Source organism: Panthera uncia, chromosome B4 (assembly GCF_023721935.1).
Source record: "Panthera uncia isolate 11264 chromosome B4, Puncia_PCG_1.0, whole genome shotgun sequence".
NCBI lineage: Eukaryota > Metazoa > Chordata > Mammalia > Carnivora > Felidae > Panthera > Panthera uncia.
In genome coordinates this window covers 120591035-120609535 of record NC_064809.1, presented here as the reverse complement: position 1 = coordinate 120609535, position 18501 = coordinate 120591035, and the positions used below count along the sequence as shown (strand labels likewise).

Sequence of the window (18501 nt, the reverse complement as noted above, 5' to 3'; positions counted from 1 at the left end):
TCAAAATAAATAAACATTTAAAAAAAAAGTCATCTCTTTCATTTAAAAAACAAAACAAAACAAAACTATCTACCCAGCTCCTACCTAGAGGCAGTCACCGTAGGAGTTACTGGATATATGAATATGAGTAGTTCACAATACCTAAACTCAAGGACTCACAGTGCAGTGGGGAAGCCGGACTAAGAGGTTCAAGGTCTTGAGTGTCATGTAGCCAGTGGAAGAGGGCGAGGAGGCAGAAGGCGGAGTTGAATGTAACTCAGCCCAGGCTCCCAACTTAGATGCTAACTGCTAAAGCTGTCCTTGTCACTAAGCTTCCCTCTGGGCTACATGCTGTGAGCTTTTCCCTGTGTCCTGTCTTCTGGTATAGACTCTGTACTGGATTAACTGACCAGGCAAGGACAGCCTTGGGGAATGTCTGATACACATTGCAGGGTCACCAGCCATTGCCAAGAAAGTGTCCCTGGGAAGGAGAAGTGGGTGGTGGAGGGATTCTGATATGTCTTTTAAAGAGTCCTTGGAATTTTTTGAACTGGTGTCAGCAAATCTTTAGAGACATGAAAAAACTTGGGGTGTGTGACTTTAAAGGTGTCGAAGTTCTGGCCATTTGGGTCAGAGGGACTGTGCCTGAAGCCCTCAGTGCTATGCCACTTGGCAGAGTGAGCTGCTAGCTCTCCCGTGTTCCTGTAGCATCCTGTTACAGATCACAATTGTCACCTGCATTTCCAGCCCCTTGGCGAATCTGTCTCCTCTTTAGAATATCATTGTCAGGGGTCTAATGCGTGGTAGATCTCACCAGGGGCAGAACAGTGCCGTGTTTGGGCACCCAGGCTCTGGAGTCAGCTACTTGGAGCCAAATTCTGCTTCTGTCCCTGAAATAGCTGCTTGACCTTGAGAAACCTGCTTCTTTCTCCATAAAATGAGGAACCCAGCTCGCACAGTTGTGGGAATCCAGAGAGACCATCGCAGGTCAAACTTTGCACACTGTCTGGTGCATAGCAGGTGCTCCACAAATTCTAGCTGCTGCTATGAACGTGACACAGCTGTGGGAATGATCTGAGGGTTATGTTGGAGAAAGTGGACTTTGCAATCTGCCCTAACCAGGAGAGAGGCACAGAGCAGCCTAGGGCATTGGCAGCAGGGATAAAAATCCTCGGCTGATGTGACTCTAAATCATTTCTAAACTAATCAACAGCAGGATAGGAGAGGGTTCTGGCAGCAGGTTAAAGTCAGTGTTAAAAATAAACTGTGGCTAATAGAGCTGTCCTACTTACAGACAGAGCTGCCACCGCTATGGGACCAGTGCCTCACTGGATGAAACAACACTGGCACCCAGTGGAGGCCCAGCTGAGAAAGTTTGTAAGTTGCTCTTGTCCTGGTTAATGGAAAAGGACCAGCCATCACTGAGCCATCCACCCACCCACCCACCCACCCATCCATCCATCCACCCACCCATCCATCCATCCATCCATCCATCCATCTGTCCATCCATGGCTTGCTTATCGTTGGACTGATTTTGTCCTCACTGCCTATGTGCTTCCATTGAGTGAGTGTTTGTGACCTGCTGCTTAAGGCTTTGCTACACTGTCAGTCCCACAGGCAGGTGTTATTATTCCTGTTTTATAGATGAAGAAGGCTTTGGGAGGTTAAATAGCTTGCCCTGAGTCACAAAGCAGCTTGGGGTGGTTTCAAACTCATGACAGTCTGATTTCAAAGCCTGATCTCTTAACCATTATGTTCTGGAGCTGCACCATACAATATGGTGGAGACTAGCCACGTGTGGCATATGCGGCTATCTAAATTTATTTATTTTTCTTTATATAATATGTATGTGTGTTATATATATATATATATATATATAATGCACATATGTATACATATTTAAATATTTATTTATTTTGAGAAGGAGGGGGAGAGGGGCAGAGAGACAGGGGGACAGAGGATGTGAAGTGGGCTCTGGGCTGGCAGCGGCAAGCCTGATTCAGGCTTGCTCACAAATTAGGAGATCATGACCTGAGCTAAAGTCTGATGCTCAACCAACTGAGTCCCCCAGGCAGCCCATAGCTATTCAAATCTCAATTAAATGACATGAACTAAGATTTAAAACTCAGTTCTTTGTTGCACTAGCTGTATTTCAGGTGCTCAGTGGCCACGTATGTCCGACGCCTGCTTGGATGGTGCAGATTCAGGACATTCCATCATCTCCAAAGTTCTATTGATTGGAACCTAGAGCTTGGACTTTTTTTCCCTGAACGTCAGGTTAGGTTCCTGATCCACCTCCCTTTGTTTCTCCTGCTCATTTGCCCTCCCTCCCTCCACGGCACAAACAGGTGTGAAGGCAGGACACTTTCTTTAGAAGTGTTTAGAATTTCCTTGTATCAGCAACCAGCACCAACTCTTGGAGGCACCATGGACTCATCTTCTTTCCAAATTTTCACCCCCAAACCATACTTGGCTTTCTTGGTTAAGTAAACAGTGTTGGATGCTATTTTTTTTCTTTCCATTTCAATATTTATTTAAAATATGTGATTCAGATCCTAGTATTATGTTAAGGAAGGGCCAATTTGGGAGACATTTCCCTTAATATAATATATAATGTTAAAAACACACTGAATACCAACGTCTGTTTTAAATTCGTTTTTGCCAACACTTTATGAAATAATCTATGGAGTGGTCGGTGAACAAAAACATAAGATTGGGGGCCACTAGGAAATAATAGGTATTAATAATTGCTAACATATATTGTGCACTGATTATCTCACTAAATCCTCATAACAACACTGAAGGAGACAGTATTGTTTCTATTTTTACAGATGAAGACAAAGACAGAGAATGTGCTTAGGAAACTTAAAGTTCTCACAATTAGAAGCCCTAGGCTGAAGCCAGTCTGAGTGTAAAGCCAAGGCTCTAATGATCTCTACATGCTGCCTCTCAAAATCAAGTTTGTGGGTCAGGACAACGTGGTTGGAGTGAATTAGATCATTCATTCATTCATTCATTCACTCGTTTATACAATCCTTCAATTACTCATCAGGCAGCACTGTGGGAGGTACTGGAGATAAAGACAAGTCCTGCCTTCAAGGAACCATGGATTAGAAGGAGACAATACCTCTGCTGCTTCAGGTCAAAGTTATTACACAGTGCAAATGTATGGGGATGAGATGTCTATGTATGTGCATAAGTTTTCTTGCAAAAAATATTTGAATCAAAGCCGTGCCTACTAAATTTGACTGTTCCATAAAGGCCAGAACCAAGGTGGTGTTGGAGAAAGGCTACATGACATATCCTTTTTGAGAGGCTCTGAATCCGGCAGACATGGTCCCTTCCATGCCCACGTTCTCTAAGCCTTACTAATTCTGTGCATTGCGGCCAACTTCCAGTAAGGCCTGTGAGCCCTTCCGAGGAAGGCTGCTCTGCCCAAATGCCCATTGGGGGCTGGCTTTTTTTTTTTTTTTTGGTTTGTTTGTTTGTTTGTTTGTTTTCGAGACAGCAAGTGGAGGAGGACAGAGAGAGAGAGAGGGAGAGAGAGAATCCCAAGCAGGCTCTGTGCTGAGCTTGGAACCTGACTTGAGGCTTGATCTCACAACCCTGAGATCACGACCTGAGCTGAAATCAAGAGTCAGACATGTAACCGACTGAGCCACCCAGGTGCCCCATGCTGGAATCAGTTTGTTATCTTGTCTTTCCTGGCTTCTAGAGGCCGCCCACGTTGCTTGGCTTATGGCCCCCTTTCATGTTCAAAGCCAGCAAAGGCTGGTGGAGTTTTTCTCACTTCTCCTCATGCTGACACTATACCTTCTGTGTTCTTCCTCCACATTTAAGGACCTTTGTGTACAGTGGGCCCGCCCGGAAAATCCAGGAAAATCTCTCTATTTCTGCAAACATAAGTCCCCTTGTCATGTAAGGTAACACATTCCTTGGTCCAAGGGATCAGATATGGACACTTTGCGGAAGCCATCAGTCTGCCTACCATGCTGCGGTTCCCGCTCCCCTCTGGTGGGATGACTCTCAGATGACTATTCTACACTGACGCCCCTGTTCCCCAGGGCATTAATCTCTAAGCATCCACACTTGTCTGGCTTGATGGGACACACCCTTTGTTTCCCCCATGCCATTTTCTTAGTGTTTCTGGGGTCACCTGACAAATCTGCTACCTTGTCTCAGAGTCCACTTCCGGGGGGGTGGGGACCAAGAGAGTGGACAAGCCAGCATCAGTTATGTTTGTTTGTTTGTTTAATCTGCAAGATGGAGCCCACAATCCTCGATCACCTCAGGTATTTGAGAATTCCCCAAAAGGAAGGGACAGAGTGTGGTGAGGCCCATTGTGGAAGAAGAGGCTCCTGGGGAGAAGGTCTGTGCTGAGACCAGGACCCAGAAAGACCTCCAGGGCAAGCAACAGGTAGCTGTTGGATCCTGGAACCTGGAGAGAGGAAACCGTATGTTGCCAAGTTTGCCAGAAGGCATCTCTGGCGAGGGGTCCCCGAAAACCACAGGAAACACTGTCTCTCTTTTCAAAGACTGCATTTTTGTCCACTCTTAGTGTTGCCTGTGTAGACTTAGTTCTGCATAACTGTTTGATGCTTCCCCCCAGTCCTCCCTAAGAATAGCCTCTCTGAGGCCACCTGACATATCCTTCAGCTGCATAAGCCATGTTTGACCTTCAGCCTTTACAAATGCATTTGATTACACAAAAATCAGACATACCTGCTGAGCAGCTGGGTCCAAATACATTGTCATCCGTGCAGGTTTCACAGGCCGCTCCCCCAAACCCGTCCTGCAGAACACCCAGGCAGATGGCGTGAGACCCAAGTGATCTATGTCCCAGGAAGCCCTGGATCTCTCACTGATGCTCTGGTCAACATCTGTTTCTCGACTGTATCTTCCATCTGTGCTTTCCTGAAGCTCCTTCTTTCTATTTCTGCCTTTATTCTTTGCTGGTTTTATGTTATAACGTGAAGACTAATCCCTGCATCACTTTTCACTAAGAGTCTGGAGAGCTTCCGAAGGGAACTGCTTTGTTAGCCCAGAGATACAACCAGAGGGTAAGTGCCAACAGCCTCATCGTTAATTTCACTCAAGAGTGAAATGAAAACTCTCTTAATTTTGCATTTCTTTTCTTGTATTTTTTTGGTTTATTGATTTATTTATTTTTGACAGAGACAGAGAGAAAGAGAGAGAGAGAGCATGTGCATGAGTGGGGAAGAGGCAGAGAGGGAGGAAGAGAATCTCAAGCAGGCTCTGTGCTGAGAGGGCAGAGCCTGATACGGGGCTCGAACTCACGAACTGTGAGATCATGACCTGAGATGAAATCAAGAGTCAGGCACTTTACCGCTTTACAGACTGAGCCACTTAGGCACCTCAAGTTTTGCATTTCTGAAGACAGTTGAGGTCCATCCCTTTCGGAGGAATTTCTTTGTATTTAAATTATCTAAGGCTTGCAGTTCACAGCATGTCACTTTCATGGGACAACAAAAGACTTTCTTCTCTTAGACCCAGTGACCACAGAGTAGTTTGCCAATAGTGGTGATTATTGTTTTTTTAATTTTTTTTAATGTTTATTTTATTTTTTAGAGAGAGAGAGAGAGAGATATCATGAGCAGGGGAGGGGCAGAGAGAGACACACACACACACAGAATCTGAAGCAGGCTCCAGGCTCTGAGCTGTCAGCACAGAGCTGGATGCAGATCTCAAACCCATGAACCGTGAGATCATGACCTGAGCCAAAGTCAGACGGTTAACCGACTGAGCCACCCACCCAGGCGCCCCAATAGTGGTGATTATTAACAGGAACAAAGACAGTAATTTATACAGCTCTGTAGAGGCCCACAAAATATTTTCACATAGATGATCTCACTTCACTTTTTCAACAGATGTAATTACATAGGTGTGTTTTTCAAACCCATTTTATAGATGGATGCACTTAAGGCCGAGCAGTGAACTGACTTCTCTCAAAGGTCTCCAGCTCCTAAGAGGTCATTTTATTGCTGATAGTATACTCTTTTCATGAACCTTGCTATTTCTTAGAGACCCCACTTGTTGTACAGGTGTTCAAGGAGGGACCACAGGAAAGGAGAAGGGGGAGGAGACCACGTCTCTGACCTTACCTGGCAGGAGCAGCTTCCGTTTCCTTTCATGCCTTCTGCACAACTGCCCCTGCCGTTGCAGGGGGACTGGGCGCCTCCTGGGCACTCTAGGGAATGAAAGGTCTCAGATTCACTTGTTTGTGACTGCAAGAAGCATTCTGCATGGAAGCAGTAAGCACTTACTGTGTGCCAGGTCCTGTGCTAGTGGCCAGAGATAAGGAATAATTAAAACTCCTGTTGGCATCATCCAGTCTCACACAAAGGAGTATGAATCACAATATAGTCAGGTGCTGTGATAGAAGGCATTGGACTATCTACTATTTCTTGAGCATTTGCTATCCTTTAGGCTTTTTAATTTTTGTACTTTATAATTTTCTTTTTTTAATGTTTATTTATTTTTGAGAGAGAGAGAGAGAGAGACAGTGCAAGCAGGGAAGGGGCAGAGAGGGAGACACAGAATCTGAAGCAGGCTCAGGGCTCTGAGCTGTCAGCAACAGAGCTCGATGTGGGGCTCGAAACCATGAACCGTGAGATCATGACCTGAAGCTGAAGTCAGACGCTTAACCGACTGAGCCACCCAGGTGCCCCAATACTTTATAATTTTTTAATTAAATTATTCCCACTGAAACCTTCAGGTGGTGCTCTTGGTGCTGACTAGCAGATGAAGAGACTGAAGTTCGGAGAGGCCATGTACCTTGCCCCAGGTTTCACACTTTATAAGTTGCAAAGCTGGGACTTTAGTTCAGCCCTCAGCAGGACTCTAAAGCCAGGCCTCTTACTCAGTGCTCTACACAGGACACTGAGGGAGCCCAGAGATGAGAGCTATCGATCCTGCCTTGAGAAGTCTGGGAGATGTCCTTGAAGAGGAATCATTCAAGCTGGGGTTTTGAAGGTTTAGTAGGAGTTGGCCATGCTTAAATGACCTTCTGAAGGGCATTTCAGAAACAGAAAACAGCAAGTACCAAGCTTCAGGGTTGTAAAAGGGCACAACCTGTTCTGGGAATAATATAAAGTTTATTGGGGCTGGAACTTGGTAGTTGGGGTTTGGGAGAAGTGGTGGTTGATGAGGGTTAATAGGAGGTTGGTGCCAATTAAGGAAATGCTTCATATAGCAAAAGAATTCTGATTTCACTCACAAGCTAATTCCAAACAAGCATGGATTTTGCACTTTTGGGCTATACTAGACCTGAATTGGAGCTTTTCTAGACATTAGAGGATTTCAGTCATTGACTAATCATTCAGGGAATACCTACTATGTGCCAAGCATTATATTACATGTTGGTGGGGAGGGACATTTAGCTAGAAAGTCAGATATTGCAATGCCCAAAATCAAATAGAGGATTTAAAGTAATGGGAAGTGACAGAAGGTACTGCTGTAATGAGGTAGAAAAGCTCTTTCTTTCTTTCTTTCTTTCTTTCTTTCATATTTTTAAGTTTGAGAGAGAGAGAGAGAGAGCGCTCAAGTGGGATAGGGGCAGAGAGAGAGGGGAGAGAGAATCCCAAGCAGGCTCCACTCTGTCAGCGTGGATCCTGATGTGGGGCTCAAACTCACAAACCATGAGATCATGACCTGAGCCGAAACCGAGAGACGAACGTTTACCTGACTGAGCCACCAGGCGCCCCTCTTTTTCTTTTTATACTTGCCATTGTTCTGCACCTTGAGTGCTAAGTCAGCATGGATTTCACGTCTGTTTGGGTGAGTCTGACCATTAAAATAAGTGGTCTGGACCAGCCAACACCGAGCAGAAATCATGCAATGGTCATGAAATGTGTTTGTGTGAATGAGGCAGAATCAAATATTATCCCAAATTAAAGTTGGCAGGACAAATGCTTTCCACAAAATAGCAAATGACATGGGGTTCTAGATAATAATAAAGGATGCACGTATTTACTGGTCAAAGTAATCCCCTGAGGTTAAGTCCTATCTTTTGCCCTGTTTTCTAGATCAAGAAACTGAGGCACAGGGTAGTAGAGTGGCTTGCCTAGAGTTACCCAGCTGGTAAGGAAGGGATAATGAGGGACTCACCCCTCCTGCACCTGAAGTGTCCACTTTCCAGCCCTCCCTCCTCTCCAACCCCGACTGACAAAGCCCACAACCTCGCTCTGCCATGTATCTTCCAAGAAATCAGCATCCATAGAAAATGAAAAACGGTTCTTGGAAAGAGACTTTTATCTACTGAGAGAAACAGTTCTCCCGAAGAGACCCTGATGGCTCATTTGAATCACTAGGTTAGTTCTTTAAAGGAACATTTATAGGGGTGCCTGGGTGGCTCATTCGGTGAAGCGTCAGACTCTTGATTTCAGCTCCAGTCATGATCTCACAGTTAATGGGTTTGAGCCCCGCATCGGGCTCCATGCTGACAGTGCGGAGCCTGCTTGGGATTCTATCTCCCTCTCTCTGCCCCTCCCCCACCCTCTATCTCTCTAGTTTATTTATTTATTTAAAAAAATTTTTTTTAACGTTTATTTATTTTTGAGACAGAGAGAGACAAAGCATGAACAGGGGAGGGTCAGAGAGAGGGAGACACAGAATCTGAAACAGGTTCCAGGCTCTGAGCTGTCAGCACAGAGCCCGACGCGGGGCTCGAACTCACAGACCTCGAGATCATGACCTGAGCCGAAGTCGGCCGCTCAACCGACTGAGCCACCCAGGCGCCCCTCTCTCTCTCTCTCTCTCTCTCTCTAAATAAATAAACTTAAAACCTAAAAGAGCAGTGGTACTTGTAGGTACAGGGAGATGAGAGAGTATAGTTTCACACCTGTGGCTGGTGTTCTCTCTGGCTCCCCTGTCTCTTTCCTGCATGCAGAATACTGGTAACCTACAGAGTCTAGCTTATACATTTTGCGTCTGTGGTCTTCCTTCCCACTACAGGGTCAGAGCCAGGCTTCAAACCCTGGCAGGTGCCCCAGAGTCTACTGCACTTGTACCATCCGTCACTATCCTGTGTACTCATCAAGCACTGCTGTGTACCAGCGTCACAGCACAGAGAACAGAAATGTTCATGGAGTGAGCAAAAGAGAACACACGGACATGTAGCAAATATTTATAAATCACCTTGAAAACGAATATGTTGGTTTGGGCTGCTTTCACCAGCTGGGGCACGGGCTACACGAGATTCAATAGTGTCATGAAAAAGCCTGGACACTGCGGTCAAAACCTCCTGGGTTTGAGCCCCAGTACGACTCTTTGCTAGCTGTACCCTTTTGGGAAAGTCAATGCATGGCTCTGAGATTCCATTCAAGTGTCTTCCTGGCAGGTTGCAGTAGGGATGGAAATATTAGGTGCTCAATAAATGGTGGTTATTATTTAGGATGCTCCCCATCCTCTCCAGTTTCTGTTCGTTCAGATTAGCACTATGACAGGTAACAATACTCAGGGACTAAATCACTGGGTACCCATTTGAATCAGGACTCGGTCCCTTATTTCCATGGTCCTACCAGTCTGGTGGGGAGAGAGTCAGGGATTAACAGACCATCAGGTAAACACTGGTTTACAAACTGGGATAAGGCTAATGCGGGGCGGGGGAGGGGGGAAAATTTCCTCAATCCACCTACTGGCAGTCACCAAAAAAACCTAACCCTCAAAGGCCCAGCTGACTTAGATTTGGTCTCAATAGGGGGCAACATTATTAAAGAAGAGCCTTGTTAAAGATTGTGTCTTTATCCTAAAAAGAGCGGTGGGGGTTGGGGATGAAGAGGAAGGCTGAAGGCCTAACCAAGCAGGTGCCAGGCATACACTTCGAAGTTCATCTGAAACCCACTTGCGTTCACGATGCCGAGCAAGGGGTGCTGGGAGAGCGTCTCCATAGATTGTTGACCATCAAATAGCTCTTCTAACGTTTCCTTTCGATATTAGGCCCTTCTGGGGCTGAGGTAGTGTTTTGGGAACCGGGCGCATCTCTGGGCAGGACCAGGAAGATTCTGGACCAGTTCTGCCAGTCTCCCTCTTGTGGCCCCTGTGCCTCTCCCTATGGCTAGGCGTGCAAGGTGCTGAGTGACCCGTAGCTTGCCCTCTGGGCTGGCTTGGAAGCACACAGGGTATCCTCAGCCCTGGGACTCAGTACTCAGTGCTGCCTTGCAAACATGCTCTCTCTCCAAGGCATTTTTAATCTGCGGGCAATGACGACAGAATCCCAGTCTCCCGCGCTCGCATTCTGCTCGTTAGCTTCCTCCCTGCAATGAGCCACCTCCTCTCCCATCTCCCGTTCTTTCTGTCCCTCCCACGACCCAGGCATGCCCTTCCCTCCTCACCTTGCCTGTACCTTTCCCCCCATTCAAACACACTCTCTGGGACCCTCCTCTGAGGCAGATACGACTCTTCCATCCTCTGGGTGTCCCTTCTGCTCGGCCCTTGCCTTGTGATAATATATAGAGCAGTGGGGCACCTGCATGGCTCAGTTGGTTAAGGTCTGACTCTTGATTTTGGCTCAGGTCATGATCCCACAGTTCGTGAGATCAAGCCTGTGCTGACAGTGGGGAGCCTGCTTGGGATCCTCTTTCTCCCTTTCTCTCTGTTCCTTTCTCATTCTCTCTCACTGTCTCTCTCAAGATAAATAAGTAAACATTAAAAAAACATAGAGCAGAAAACAGGGCAGAGCCATTTTCTGAGAATATAACTACAGGCCAAAGGCTGATGCCAGAGTAGGCTGCTTCTCTCATCTCAGTTCCCAAGACTGTGATGCTGTGTCCAAGAAGTCTGGGCTTCCTTTTTCTTTAGGAGACAGTTAGCAAGCCCTTCTTTTCACTTATTAAATTTTTTAAAAAATTTATTTTGAGAAAGAATGTGAGCAGGAGAGGGGCAGAGAGAGAGGGGGATAGAGAATCCCAAGCAGGCTTTGCAAGGTGAGCCCACAGAACCTCACAGGGCACTTGAACCCACGAAACTGTGAGATTGTGACCTGAGCAGAAGAGTCAAGACACTTAACTGACTGAGCCACTCAGACGCCCAGCCTTTCTTTTTAAAAATTTAAGCAGGTGTTCCTCTGAGAGTGATTCACTGGACCCGCTGTTTCTAATCACCTGGGGGATGGGGGGGTCGTTGTTATAAAGGCAGCTTCCCGAGGCCCTCCTCTCCGGCTAGAGTCGCTATGAACGTATACCTCTCAGATGTACCCTGTGGGAGCGTAATTTCCCAGCGAGTAACCGTCCTGTTCATGAGGCCACACCTCCCGCCACTGCTTCTGGTCCATGCCTGTGCATGGCAGCGATACCAGGGCAGGTCCATTCCTGCAAAACGGAGGACTCCTCTGTTGGGTGACTTTGGCTGGAGTGCTCCCCATCAGCTTTACCAAATGTTCTTGGAACTACACATGGTCTAAGACTTTTCTAATCTAATCTCTCTTGGTTCCCTTTCTTATTCAAAAGGGTCAGATCTGAATCTTTTTATCTATTTGAGAAGGTGAATTTGAAGTTAAAATCCTTCCTACAAAGAAAACTCCATGCCAGCTGGCTTCACTGGTGGATGCTACTTCACATTTAAGGAAGAAATCATACAAATTATACAAAAACTCTTCTAAGAAAAAGAAGAAGGGAGAATATTTCCCAGCTCCATATATACACAGAACATTCTTAGTTTGATTCCCAAGCCTGACAAATACATCATAAGTACAGACTGACATCTCTAATGAACATAGACACACAAGTTATTTAAAAAATCTAAGGCAAAAATTAAAAAATTCTAAAAGTTGTAGCCAACTGAATCCAACGATGTACAAAACATAATACATCACAAGTGCAATAAGAAAAAGATATAAAGTGCATAAATATTGGAAAGGAAGAAATACAATTGTCTCCATTCTTAGACAACGTGTCTACAGAGAAAATTCAAAAGAATCCCCCCAAAGTTATTAGACCTAATACATGAATTTAATAAGTTCTCAGGATACAGGATCAATACACAAAAATCAATTGTATTTCTATAAACTAGTCGGAAACAGGTGGAAATTGAAATAAGAATATACCGTTAAAAATAGTACCAAAAACCAAGAAGAACTTAGGTATGAACATAATAAAAATTGTGCAAAATCTGCAAGCTAATATCAATAAGAAACTAACAAATAACAAAATAAATGGATAAAATTGATGAATTGATAAAACACTAACAAAATAAAAGAAGTCTTAAGTAAATGGAGAAATACAGTGTGGTTATAGTTTAAAAGATTCAATACTTTAAAAAGTCCCTTCTCTGTAAACTGACCTATAGATTCAATGTAATTCCAGTTAAAATTCTAGCAGGGCTTTTTGGTAGATAGTCACAAAATGATTCTAAATTTTACCTGGAAAAACAAAGAAGCTAGAATGACCAAGACGATTTTGAAAATGACCAAGTTGGAAGACTTATACTACCTGATTTCATTACTTAGTGTGATGATATGGTAATCTTGATGGCATGGTATGGCAAAGGGATGTACACGCAGATCACCGGAACAGAATAGAGAGTCCAGAAATAGACCCATACAGAGATGGTCAGCTTTTTCTACAACAGTCCAAAGACAATCCGATGAGGAGAGGACAGTTTTTTCAAGAAACAATGCTGGAATTATTAGGTATTTATATGTAAGAAACCGAACCTTGATCCGTACCTCAAATCATATACAAAGATGAACTTGCATGGATGATACACCTAAACATAATTCCTAAAATTATAAAGCTTCCAGAAGAAAAGATGAAAGAAAATATTTGTGATATTAGGTTAGGCAAGGATTTCTAAATATGATACAAAAGACACTATCTATAAAAGAAAAATTGATATATTTGACCTCACCAAAATTAAGAACATTTGCTCATCAAAACTTAGTGTTAGGAGAGAAAAAAGACAAGCTACAGACTGCAAAGAAATATTTAAAAATCACGTATTACATGAAGGATTTGTATCTCAGACATTTAAGGAACTCTCAATAATCAAGAAAGCAAACAACTTGAAAGATAGATGAGTACCAAATACGCATATGAAAAGATGCAGATTAAAATATGAAATGCCGCTTCACACAATGGCAAAAGCTTTTCAAAAATCTGATTCTATCCACTGCTAGCAAGGACGCTAAAAAATGGAAGTCTCACACGTTGGTAGGAATGACAAAATGATACACACACATTGGAAAACAGCCGGGCGGTTTCTTACCAAGTGAAACATGCATTGATTGTACAACCAGGACTCCCACTTCTGGGTATTTTGCCAGGTGAAATGGAAACTTAGGTTATTATAAAAACCTGTGCGAGCATGCGCACAATGGCGGCTTTATTCTTAGTTGCACCAGACTGGAAACAAACCCAAATGTCTCCCAGCTGGTGAATGGATTGACTGGCTGCAGCCAGGTCACGACAGCCTATGAAGCATTAGAAAAGAATGAACTACGGACACGGACAGCAACACAGACAAACCTTGATGCATTATGCTAAGTGAAAGAAGTCAGACTCAAAAGGCACACACTGTATCATTCCAATTGTATGACATGAAGGTAAAATTACAGGCACAGGAAACAAATTAGTATTTGCCAGGACTTGGGGGATGAGGGGTGGGGGGACTTGATAGCAAAGGGAATTTGGGGGGAATTGAATAGCTTCTCTAGGTTAATTGTGGTGGTTTTATACAAACTAGGTCTGTCAGAATTCCTATAACTGCATACTGAAAAGGGTGGGTTTTCCTGTATGAAATTTATAAATTAAGAATAAAAGAGGGGAGGAGCCAAGGTGGTGGAACAGCATTGAAGATTTTGTGTGTCTCGCGTCCATGAAATACAGCCAGACCAACACTAAACCATCCTACACACCTAGAAAACTGATTGGAGGATTAACACAACAATCTGCACAACCTGAACCACAGAATTCAGCAGGTATGTGGCGCGGAGAGGTGAACTTGGGGAGCAAGAAGCCATGGGAAGAGAGGTGCTTTTGCAGGTGGAGACGGGAGGGAGAATACGGGAAAAGCACCCCTCCCCAAAAGCATCTGGAGAGAAAGTGGAAAATGGGAAACAGCCGCAGGGACTAAACTAAAAAGGGAGAAAGGAGAGGGTTCAAATTCCATTAAGACTGTGAACAAGGGGAGCGCGAAGGCTGCAACTCCGCAGCTCCATACCTGGCGGTGCTCTGGTGGGAAGGGCGAATCCCCAGGAGCAGAGTGGGGTCCGGGAGGTTCTCGGGCCACGTGGGGAAAAGCGGTTCCACTGCTGGAAGGACATTTGGTAGAGATTGTTGAAGCCACCTGGTGCCAGCAGACCCCAGAGAACGTCCACATTCGCTGGTGCCGGAACAAGGTCGTTAAGGGTGAAGCCTGGTGTTGTGATTTAACATAATCCCTGAAAAGCTGCTGCAACATTATCTGGCGAAATTTTCCTGGGGTGGGCTGGCACCTGGCCACAGTCTCGGGGCACCGGCAGTAGCAGGGTCCAGCAAGCATTCCTGGGTGCAGCCGACATTCGGCCATTGCTCATTCAGCCATTGCTCGGTGAGACCCTCTCGCAGAGGGGCGGGACCGGTCAAAGCCGCAGTCCTTCGGAAGTAAGGGGCTGGGGAAAACAGCCGCATCTGAGACAAAACTCGGGAGAGAGATACTGCCTGGGGCTTGGTCACGGACAGTGAAGGAGTGGGAAGTGGACGAAAGCTGAAGACAGAGGACGGGTGCGTGATTGCTGATCGGGGAGAACAGACTGGGTGGCTGGGTGGCGCCATTTTTCACTACTCCCGCGCATGCTCCTAGGCACCTCCGAGCGCCGCAATAATCCACCCCAGTGTGCTAGCAGCGCCATCTACTGGAGAACGGAGCTGTTACACTTAGCCCCGCCCAACAGGGCCAACCTCCTTCTTCAAGAATACAAGTCTCACTGCCTACTTAGTTTATGAACTATAAAGAGCTACATAGTCTGACTTCAAGGGGAAAACGAAGTAATTTCAGTCCTATCTCAATTTGTTAGCAAGTCCATCTATTCAATTTTCTTTCTTTCTTTTTCTCTTTTACACTACTTTTCTTGAGTACAGAAAGAAAAAATTCATTTTTATTTATCAATTTTTATTAAAAATATTTGTCTTTAATTTTTTCCCCATATTTTTTGTTTGTGTAAATTTTTTCAAATTCTATTTTATTTCCATCATTTATTTTAGTCTACATCAGCGTATTTACTTTTTCAAATTTTCAAACGATTTCCTTTTTTCTCTTTTTTGTTTCTTTTTCTTGAATACAGAAAGAGAAAAAATTAATTTTTATTTTTAATTTTTATTAAAAATATTTTTCTTTAATTTTTTCTACTATATTCTTTACCTTTGTATAATTTTTTTTTCAAATTCTATTTTACTCCCATCATCTCATTTTAGTCTACTTCAGTGTATTCACTTTTTCAAATTCTCAAATGATTTCCTTTTTTTTTCTTTCCCCCTTTTTTTCTCTAATCTGTCAAACCACTTTCAACACCCAGACCAAAACACACCTAGGATCTAGCATCATCTATTCTATTTGTGTGTGTGTGTGTGTGTTTAATTTTTTAATTTCAATTTTCCTACCTAATTAATTCCTTCTCTCCCTTCAAAATGACAAAACAATGTAATTCACCCCTCAAAAAAAGAGCACGAAAAAATGACAGCCAGGGATTTAACCAACACAGATACAAGCAAGATGTCTGAACCAGAATTTAGAATCACGATAATAAGAATACTAGATGGAGTCGAAAATAGATTACAATCCCTTCCTGCAGAGATAAAAGAAGTAAAAAATAGCCATAATGAAATTAAAAATGCTATAACTGAGATGCAATCACGGATGGATGCAGCGGCAGCAAGGATGAAGGAGGCAGAACAGAGAATCAGCAATATAGAGGACAAACTTATAGATAATAATGAAGCAGAAAAAAGAGGGGGATTAAGGCAAAAGAGTACAATTTAAGAAATTAGAGAAATCAGTGATTCATTAAAAAGGAACAATATCAGAATCATAGGAGTCCCAGAGGAGGAAGAGAGAGAAATAGGGGTAGAAGGGTTATGTGAGCAAATCATAGTGGAAAACTTTCCTAACCTGGGGAAAGACACAGACATCAAAATCCAGGAAGCACAGAGGACCCCCATTGGATTCAACAAAAACAGACCATCAACAAGGCATATCATAGTCAAATTCACAAAATACTCAGGCAAGGAGAGAATCATGAAAGCAGCAAGGGGAAAAAAGTCCCTAACCTACAAGGGAAGACAGATCAGGTTTGCAGCAGACCTATCCACAGAAACTTGGCAGGCTGGAAAGGAGTGGCGGGATATATTCAGGGTGCTGAATCAGAAAAATATGCAGCCAAGAATTCTTTATCCAGCAAGGCTGTCATTCAAAATAGAAGGAGAGATAAAAAGTTTCCCAGACAAACACAAATTAAAGGAGTTTGTGACCATTAATCCAGCCCTGCAAGAAATTTTAAGGGGGACTCTCTGAGGGGAGAAAAGATGAATATATACATACATCACACACACACACACATATGTATAAATACCAAAAGTAACAAAGATTAGAAAGAACCAGAGAACACCATCAGTAACTCCAACTTTACAAGCATCATAATGGCCATAGATTCATATCTTTCAGTACTCACTCTAAACGTCAATGGAGTCAATGCTCCAATCAAAAGAAATAGGGTAACAGAATGGATAAGAAAACAAGATCCATCTATCAGCTGTTTACAAGAGACCCACTTTAAACCTAAAGACACCTTCAGATTGAAAATAAGGGGGTGGAGAACCATCTATCATGCTAATGGTCAACAAAAGAAAGCCGGAGTAGCCATACTTATATCAGACAATCTAGACTTTAAAATAGACTGTATCAAGAGATGCAAAAGGGCATTATATCATAATCAAGGGGTCTATCCACCAAGAAGACCTAACAATTGTAAACATCTATGTGCCAAATAGGGGAGCACCCAAATATATAAATCAATTAATCACAAACATAAATAAACTCATTGATAGTAATACCATAATAGTAGGAGACTTCAACACCCCACGCACAGAAAAGGACAGATCATCTAATCAAAAATGAACAAGGAAAAAATGGCTTTTAATGACACACTGGACCAGGTGGACTTAACAGATATATTCAGAACTTTTCATCCTAAAGCATCAGAATATACATTCTTCTCCAGTGCACATGGAATGTTCTCCAGAATAGACCATATACTGGGACACAAATCAGCCCTAAGTAAGTACAAAAAGATCGCGATCATACCGTGCATATTTTCAGACCACAATGCTATGAAACTGTAAATCAACCACAAGAAAAAAATTGGAAAAATAACAAATACTTGGAGACTGAAGAACATCCTACTAAAGAATGGATGGGCCAATCAAGAAGTTAAAGAGGAAATTAAAAAGTATATGGAAGCCAATGAAAATGATAACACCACAACCCAAAACCTCTGGGACGCCGCAAAGGTGGTCATAAGAGGAAAGTATATAGCAATCCAGGCCTTCCTAAAGAAGAAAGAAAGGTCTCAGATACACAACCTAACCTTATGCCTTAAGGAGCTGGAAAAAGAACAGCAAATAAAACCTAAAACCAGCAGAAGACAGGAAATAATGAAGATTAGAGCAGAAATTAATGATATAGAAAACAATAACAACAACAACAAAAAAAAAACAGTAGAACAGATCAATGAAACCAGAAGCTGGTTCTTTGAAAGAATTAACAAAATTGATAAACCACTAGCCAGTTTGATCAAGAAGAAAAAGGAAAGGACCCAAATGAGTAAAATCAAGAATAAAAGAGGAGAAATCACAACCAACACAGCAGAAATAAAAACAACAATAAGAGAATATTATGAGCAATTAGATGCCAATAAAATGAGCAATCTGGAAGAAATGGACAAATTCCTAGAAATATATACACTACCAAAACTGAAACAGGAAGAAATAGAAAATTTGAACAGATCCATAACCAGTAAGGAAATCAAATTAGTAATCAAAAATCTCCCAAAAAACAAGAGTCCAGGGCCAGATGGCTTTCCAGGGGAATTCTACCACACATTTAAGGAAGAGTTAACACCTATTTCTTGAAGCTGTTCCAAAAAAATAGAAATGGAAGGAAAACTTCCAAACTCCTTCTATGAAGCCAGCCTTACCCTGATTCCAAAACCAGACAGAGACCCCACTAAAAAGGAGAACTATAGACCAATTTCCATAATGAACATGGATGCAAAAATCCTCAACAAGATATTAGCCAACCAGATCCAACAATACGTTAAAAAAATTATTCACCACGACCAAGTGGGATTTATACCTGGGATGCAGGGCTGGTTCAATATCCACAAAACAATTCACGTGATTCATCACATCAGTAAAAGAAATGACAAGAACCATATGATCCTCTCAATAGAGGCAGAAAAAGCATTTGACAAAATACAGCATCCTTTCTTGATAAAAGCCCTCAAGAAAGTAGGGATAGAAAGATCATACCTCA

General features: G+C 43.2%; 1 protein-coding gene across 1 annotated transcript in view; it reads right to left on the bottom strand.

Annotated features, from left to right (window-relative positions):
• Window positions 1–18501, bottom strand: part of STAB2 (stabilin 2) — a 90825-nt gene that overhangs the window by 54193 nt on the left and 18131 nt on the right. Inside the window, exons 4-5 of the mRNA XM_049626206.1 lie at window positions 6102–6187; window positions 4702–4771 (exon numbers count right to left, since the gene is read on the bottom strand). Coding sequence (XP_049482163.1) covers window positions 4702–4771; window positions 6102–6187 — 156 coding nt within the window. The remainder of the gene's footprint in view (window positions 1–4701; window positions 4772–6101; window positions 6188–18501) is intronic.